Source organism: Cibotium barometz, chromosome 8, assembly GCF_041138505.1.
Source record: "Cibotium barometz isolate CiBa-2024 chromosome 8, ASM4113850v1, whole genome shotgun sequence".
Classification (NCBI taxonomy): domain Eukaryota; kingdom Viridiplantae; phylum Streptophyta; class Polypodiopsida; order Cyatheales; family Cibotiaceae; genus Cibotium; species Cibotium barometz.
This window is the reverse complement of record NC_141053.1, coordinates 10,550,226-10,557,933: the sequence shown is the minus strand read 5'-3', so window position 1 is coordinate 10,557,933 and position 7,708 is coordinate 10,550,226. Positions and strand designations below refer to the sequence as shown.

General features: G+C 42.2%; 1 protein-coding gene across 1 annotated transcript; it reads right to left on the bottom strand.

The window, feature by feature from the left end:
- Window positions 1–2,059: 2,059 nt before the first annotated feature.
- LOC147635887 (uncharacterized) lies at window positions 2,060–5,920 on the bottom strand. The gene is made up of 3 exons (XM_086801288.1): window positions 4,348–5,920; window positions 3,305–3,975; window positions 2,060–3,218 (listed from the first exon to the last, which is right to left on the bottom strand). Exons 1-3 carry the CDS (start codon window positions 5,430–5,432, stop codon window positions 2,200–2,202), a joined length of 2,775 nt encoding a protein of 924 aa, XP_086657414.1. The 5' UTR covers window positions 5,433–5,920; the 3' UTR covers window positions 2,060–2,199.
- Between the last annotated feature and the right edge of the window lie 1,788 nt (window positions 5,921–7,708).

Here is a 7,708-nt window from a genome sequence, read left to right as displayed (position 1 = left end):
CAATTACCTTTTGACATGAGAAGGAGGTAATTTTCTGTCAGGTTAGCTTTTGGTATGTTAATAAATAAGTCCCAGGACAAACATTGAGTGTATTGGGACTTTATCTGGCCACACAAGTATTCACACATGGACAACTGTACATTGCTATGTCACGTGTTAGATCATCCGATGCAGTGAAAGTGTGTGTAAGGCATATTGTGGAATATGAAAGCGGCACAAGAGATTCAAATAAAGTCTCACAACCAATGTTGTCTATAAGGAGGTTTTGCAAATGGCATGCCGAAGAATGTAAATGACAGCTTGCAAATGGTAGAGACTACATTTATACATATCTTTGTACAATGAAGTAAGCATTTGAATGGAGAATGTTTCCAAAGATGTGCCATGTGCAATCTTTGTTTACTTTTGGATTGCTTTTATATATACAGTGCCATTATATTATTCCTTGCTTGGCTCAAGCTACTGATCACACACACACGCACAACCATACATATATATCTGTGTGTGTGTGTGTGTGTGTGTGTGTGTGTGTGTGTGTGTGTATATATATATATATATATAGAGAGAGAGAGAGAGAGAGAGTGTTATATTTGATATCAGGGGTATATTGCTTAGGATGGATATGGCAAAGAGATCATTTTCGTTCGTTTATGGTAATGGACAAGATATTGAAGGTAATTTTTTATACATTTACTATAATATAGGTATTATTATTTTCCAAGATCTATTTAATATTCATGGCTGAATTGTAGATCCTCTATTTTGGGAAGGATAAGCAACAACATCTCTAATTATCGAACTATTAGAGAGCATTGGTGTTTTACGGTATATATAGAAACTTCATTTTTATGTAGTATTTGTGTTTTATTTGACTAATTTATATTTTTATTGAAATATTCATGCTTAAGCAAGCTCCTCGAGCTTGGTATTAGAAGATTAACAGTTTTCTCCTTTCTCTACATTTTGAGAGGACTCATATCTTTACTTTTTAGAACCCAGATTATTGTTAGGTTTGTATGGTCGAGACACTTACAACGAGAGCTTTGGACTCCTTGGAATTTACAATCTAAGATTGCGGAAGGTTGCAGATCAACTTCATGTACATGTAATGTTTGTGGATTATGAAAATCTTGATAAGTTAGATTTTCGGTGCAAAGGCACAGACAATACATTTCGATTTGCTATTTACAAGCTTGTTCAAACGTCGTTTGCTCAAATATTGATCCACCAAATGAGTTTTGTAAGCTTTTATTCTTATCCTCCTTTTTTTCAACGAGAATTATATCTTCAATGCTAATGTTTTTTTCTGGCATACATTTTGCCAGATGGAGGCGTGCGGGGTAGCCATGTTCAAGTGTGTTAAGATTGTCATCATTTTATGGGTTTGTAATGCTAGATGTATATTTATATGCCAAGTTAAATGATTTGTATGCATAAACATATGCATAAAATATTTATTTTTATATTAAAAGTGATTTTCATCATAAATGAATTTTATGCATAAACTAGATGCATAAGAGAAGGTTGGTAAGTTGAGGATGATGAAGTCAACTCATAAATATATGTATGAGTGTGAACAATATCTATGGATATTATGGGTGCGTGCGCATACACACACATATTTACATGTGTATATGTGACGTGCACACATGCATTCATAAGCGCACACACACATACACATCTTCCAATTGTAACATGTATGGTTTCAATGAATTACATGTACGTATACACATACGTACATGTATACACATACGTACATGTACATACATACGTATGTACATACATACATCTTTATGTGTGTTTGTGTGTAACTTGATGTGCCTAGCTTCTAAAAGGAAAGGAAGGGTGATTTTACACATATTTCTTTTGCATGTAACTACATGGAAAATGCTTCCTTGAAAATGCAAAACGTAACTTGCTCGTCGAGACGGGTCGCGACACTAGTTAAAATAAAAATGCATGGAGGCTTCCGAGTTTGTAGGCGTTGGATGGCCAGGCTTGTGTATGAAGTAGTAGTGAAAAGTCTTGAGGGCGTATTTTCAAGTAATGAGGGGGCCTTAGAAAAGAATCAATGTAGGGCATTTATACATGGGTGGGTTCAATTACAATGAGGGAGCCTTAGACACATGCAGGCCAGGTACATGGCTGGGTTCCTTCTTCTTGAGGTTGGCCCCAGGAGGAAATAAATAATTTTTGGTATCAGAACTTGGAGCACTGTGATGGGGCGCCCGTTATTGGGTGGACGGCCACGACCTCTCCGTCTTCGCAGCTGAGAACATCTTGCTTTAGCTTAGCCCCGGCTCCTTTTAGGCCCCGTAGGCTTGTAGGCTGATTGAAGAGGTTGAGCACCGGCAAGCGGTTAGCCGGGGGCAGTTTCTGTTGAGGGAGCATCGCCCAGAAGTCCTCCTGTAGCAATGGCACCTCAAAATCCTCCTTCTTATGCCTCAACACATTTTCAGAAGCATTGATATGAGCCCCGGGCTCCATATGGTTAGTAGAGAAGCTGGCCTGCTGTGGGAAATTGGGATACAAGGCCACATACCCTCTCAAATACATCATGTCTATCAAGAATTTCTTCCAAGACGCTTGCCATCCATTGGTTCTCGACTTGGGTATCTGCACAGGGTTTTGCTTTGCATCCTTTGTGAACCGCATGCCCATGTACTTGTAGAACTCTCTCCAGTGCTTTGGGAAGAAGAGAGACCCCCAGCTACAAGGCAGTTGATGGAGGTATGGCATGTTGGGATGCATAGCTTTGAAGAAATCTGTTGCATTCCATTTGGGTCTTTCCTTTACCACCTCGACAAGCCTCGGTGTGTACAAGGCTATTGCACTTAGCTCAGGCAGAGAGACGAATGGGTCATAGTTATATGCCAGCAATGCATACTTAAGCCACATGTAATAGAAGGGGGAGACTTCTATGTCATCTTCCAGAAGCAGCCCAAAATCATCATCTGAGGCCGGATACCAGCTCTCGCTTACTGCTCGGATGAGCCCCCCTTGGATGATGCGCCGGCGTACAAGCTTCGTGCCATGGGGCCACTGGAAGTTGTTCACCACCATGAGGGTCTCATCATCTACTTTGCTGTCCATATTGAAGGAGAGAGTGATTTGATCCCCTACATAATATGCATTCGATAGTGAGTTGAGCAGTCTTTCAAGTGACTTGGCCCTGTTCTGGGTGATGATGTTCACTGAGATTCTCATTTTGCTCCATGCTGCAAGTTAAAATCGCCAGAAATGTTAAAAGCTTAGCTGTTACATAAATGCAAGGAAATTTTTTAGACTTTGATTAAGAGCTTACCCTGCAGTGACTGCAGACGTAGGCTGGCCATCCACACGGAATGTGCAATTGCATTGCGAGGCAGCAACACCAGGGATGTGTTCCTGCCATGTTTTGACACAGCCATAGCCAACGCATCCTTCACACTTGCCTGTACATCTCCAACAGCCACAACTATAGCAGGAGAATGGATCCTCATAAGTCCTTTGATTGCACCATACGTCTCTTGCATGAGAGAGATGTCGGAAACCAAGGACCTTGCAATGGATCCGAGTTCGAGGTCAAAGATCTTGAAGCGGCGTTCATGGCAAGAGCTAGCAGGCCACCCTAGCTTGATAGCAGCCTCTTCACATGGACAGAGAGAGCCCCCTGGGACCACCATGAAAGCTTTCTTCTGGGGAGTCGCACGGAAGCGTTGGATGAGGGGAGCAAGGTCAGCAACATCTTCTAAAGAGTGGGCATATATGAGAGCATCTATTTGTTGAGGATACATGGAGGCCCATTGTGTGACGTAGCCTCTGGAAAAAGTTCTCCACCATTGATCATCTCTCACCTGCACAACATCTTTGAAGATCACAGTTGTTTCTGAGATCTGGGCTAGCCTGTGCTCGCTGTCTCCCCATGTGTCCTTGTCTTCTGTATTGATGGGCACCACAAAAGAGCCCGCATCTCTGTACTTCTGAAGCTGGTAACTGGCCACCAGCACCGTCAAAAGTCCATGAACACAAAACCTCGGCACAAAATCAAACTTCTCTCTCTCTCTCTCTCTCTCTCTCTCTCTAGCATGAACATAGCCCTCCAAGAGGAACATATGGAGGGCATCCACCATATCCTCCTTTTTTTATAGATTGTATATTGTCCGTATCACTTTCCTCTCTCTCTCTCCCCCTCACACACACACACACACACAAACACATGCATGCATGCAGGGACAGCATCAAACAACAGGCTAATCGACACAGTACATTCATGACAAAATCATCAGCACAAGCACTCATCAATTTACTTTACAATCAAGAAAGCAAACATTGAAATGGTGCCATCCATACAATTATCAAGAGTACCTTAAGTGGAGATCCTCTCCTGTTGCAAACGTGACAGGTGTTTCAATGAATACCGTCTTCACAAGCTCTGCAGAGAGAAACCAGGAGCTCGACAAGAAGTCCACCTGCACCATCCTGTCTACAACAATGTCATATGCAGGATCTGGCAAATATATGCCTGCCTCTTTAGAACCGAATTTCCTATAGCTTGGGAAGCTGTAGTCTTTCTGCCTGAATGGCAAGATCCTACCAATGCTGCCTAGGACAGCATTGCCATACTTCTCAGTACCAGCAATATGAGAGAGGATTTCCAGCATTCTCTTCCCAGGGATCATATCATCATCTAGAATATAGACATAATCAGCCCCTTCTGCCTGCAGAGCAATCTGGAACCTCCCATAGTACTTGAAGTCATGTGTAGAGCTCACAAAACTGATACGAGAGTCGTTGTAGATCTGTACGATCTGCTTGAAGTACTCTGCGTTGGGGCTTCCAAAAGCAAGGACCCATACATTGTGGACAGCCACAGTTTGCTCCATCAAGGCATCCAATTGGGCACACAGTGTCTTCCTCTTGAAATGGTTGAGGATGACTGTGATCTTAGGCTGTCTCTCCTGGCTGTTCCAAGCAGAAGGAAGGGCCATGAGCTTGTCAAGGGTTTCACACCCCCTTGTCTGCTGCTGGAACTGCATTATATCACTGAAAAGCTCCCTCTTCAAGGTCAGCATCTTGGTGTCATTGGATTTCTTCTGTTCAAACTGTATTTGTTCATATTCACATGTAACAGCTTGAGGTGAAGGATTTGTGAGAGATGCCGTGTCTCTGGACAGCTCGACAAGCTGTCGGTGGTACAGCGGATATGACATGAATCCCTCCCATTGCTTGGCAATATGAGATGCCCATGAGCTGTCAGAATCTGTCATCACATCAACGGTTGGGCTCATGAAATAGAGTAAGAATGTGGCATACACTGCAAACACAAATTGTAGGCAGGTGAGGCTGGCAACTACACGGGTGTTCCTGTTGTTCTTGCGGTTTTTGCAAACCAGTTCAGAAACCATGTTATCCACATACTCTACGTTCTTGGTGGCTGTGGCTACACCCATTGATTTAGTTAGCTATCAGGTCTTCCGATCAAGCCTTCCAAGGGTAGGAAACAAAGGGCCCTTCACAGGAAACTCTTCACCACTCCATGGTTGCCTTGGCTTCTCAGTATTTGCTTGCAGACCACGCTTCTAATGAGGGGAGGGGTTAAGCACCTACTAAATTCGTAATTAGCTGCCTCCTCTCAGCTTGTTCCTCTTTTGCTTGGGTTCAAGACAGTAATGGTGGAGATTATGTATCGCAAAGCTGAGCAGAAGGAAGGTGATTTGGAGAAAGATTAAGCACCTAGTCAAAGTTGATGCTGATGGACGAGTATGGCCAAAAATGATGGCAGGAGGTGGTGTTGATCTAAAAGATTAAGGGTGAAATCTTGATAAAGGTCAATGAAATGGCAGCAAGTTTTGGCAATGATGATGTTAGGAGATCTCCAACAGGCGGGTGGTGGGCAGTAGCACTTGAGAAAACCCAAAAGGGGTTTCTTGTCAATGATGGTGGGTAAAGAGACAAATACACATATATATGGAGAGGGGCATGGCCCATGGGGGGAGTTTGTATGAGTTAGAAAAGCTTTGCAAGGGGGAAAACGGTTAGAAGGAAAAGGGGGGTGTCAATATTATCTGTGTGTGTGTGTGTGTGTGTGTGTCTCGATGTCTCTGAGATTAATATTGGAGCTAAGAAGGTTACCCGTGCGGTGTAGCCTTCCTTGTACACACACAGACACAGACTAAGGATGAGCTACAGAGTCGAGAAGGTATCGGCTCTGCAACCCATAAAAGAGAACACGCAGAGGGTGTGTAAACTTTGGACACGGACCTGCATGGGGGGAGAGAGAGAGAGAGGGTGTGTGTGCAAGAAAAAGGGAGGAGAGGACGTTTTCGGTTACATGGAGAGGACGTGTTCACGCACCACCCTAGCTAGCTGTGCAAAATCCTTAACGTCACTCTCCAAGTACAATCTAATCATATCAATTTACATTATTGAACGTGAAATGAGTCGTGGGGCTGTACAGATTTTGAAGCCTAGAAGTTAGAACCACCCTGGTGGGGGCGATGGCCCGTCCACGACTCTGGCTGGACAGGATGGATCCCTCTCCTCACTTTTCTGTGAAATTCTGGGTTCCAACAACAATGGTCTGTGAAGGCCCTACTTCAGCTCATTTCTTCATTGAATTTGCACCATTAGGTATGGCAAGCTCCACGACAGTACCCGTAGCCCTCGAGTTGGGAACCCTTTTGAGGCATTTTTCCCTTCATATAATAGGATAAAATTTTTACCCTTCATAATCTCAAAAAAGTCCTTTAATGTGCCCCTCTTAGATAAAAGCAAAAAAAAATGTGGTTATCATTTTACCCTTCAAAGAGTATTTTGGGAAAAGATAGGTTCAACTTAGCCTAGAACTTGTTGAATTTTCAAAAAAGCCTTCTGAAATTAATAGGATAAGGAAGAAATTATCCTTCAAAAAGTCAAGTTTTAGTTTGAACTAAATTAAAGTGTGAATTGAATGCTTGTTTGAAATTACTACTTCCTCTTCAATCCATCGTGAAAGGGATTTATGTAATGCTCGGTAAAATAATAATTTTGCCTTCAAATGAAAGAATGTGGTCACTGTTCACATTTGATGCATGTGCCCACACTTTCCTTGATCTCTACTTTACAAGACATTGAAAAGTTTAAGGACTAGCTAGCTTCCCAACTTTACACAACGTTGGAGAAACAAATCACTATGTTTCCAAGGTCTACTTTTCCTTCTCCTATTAAATTTCCAAGGTGCACCATTACTTCTCCTTTTAAATTCCCAATGCATTACATAATACACCTCTCCTTCTCCTATTATCACCACCATCACCCCTCAAAAGAAGCCAGAAATTCTTTACAAGTCAGATATCTACACGAGCTTATGAACCAATGGCATCTCAATCTAACTAAAGATTTGTTATACAAACTTCTATCTTGTGGCATATGGAGTAAAGCTCGTGTAAAGATTTGAAACCAAATTTCATGGAGTAGCTTATGAAATTGGGTATAAGGTTAAACAAAGGTACTTTGGAGTATACATAGTTTAAGCACTAGACTCGAACTAGCCCAAATGGTATCAGAGGTAGGGGAGGATCACCCATATCCTATAATATTGCTAACAACATATCTAAACAAAGAGAATGAACATCTCGGAGTGGTGAGGATGAAGATACATGTCAAGTTTGAGGAGGAAACAAATAGAGGTGCCTTTAATAAAATTGTAATTTAAAAGCCTATCCCAACCATATGAAAAGCTCTAATC

Excerpts from the sequence above, each read along its gene's own strand:
- LOC147635887 (XM_086801288.1), bottom strand. The coding sequence starts at position 5,432 with ATGGGTGTAGCCACAGCCACCAAGAACGTAGAGTATGTGGATAACATG. Across the intron at positions 3,976-4,347 it reads GGAGAGGATCTCCACTTAAG|TTACCAGCTTCAGAAGTACA; the intron begins GTACTCTTGATA and ends GCTGGTGGCCAG. Across the intron at positions 3,219-3,304 it reads ACGTCTGCAGTCACTGCAGG|CATGGAGCAAAATGAGAATC; the intron begins GTAAGCTCTTAA and ends TTTAACTTGCAG.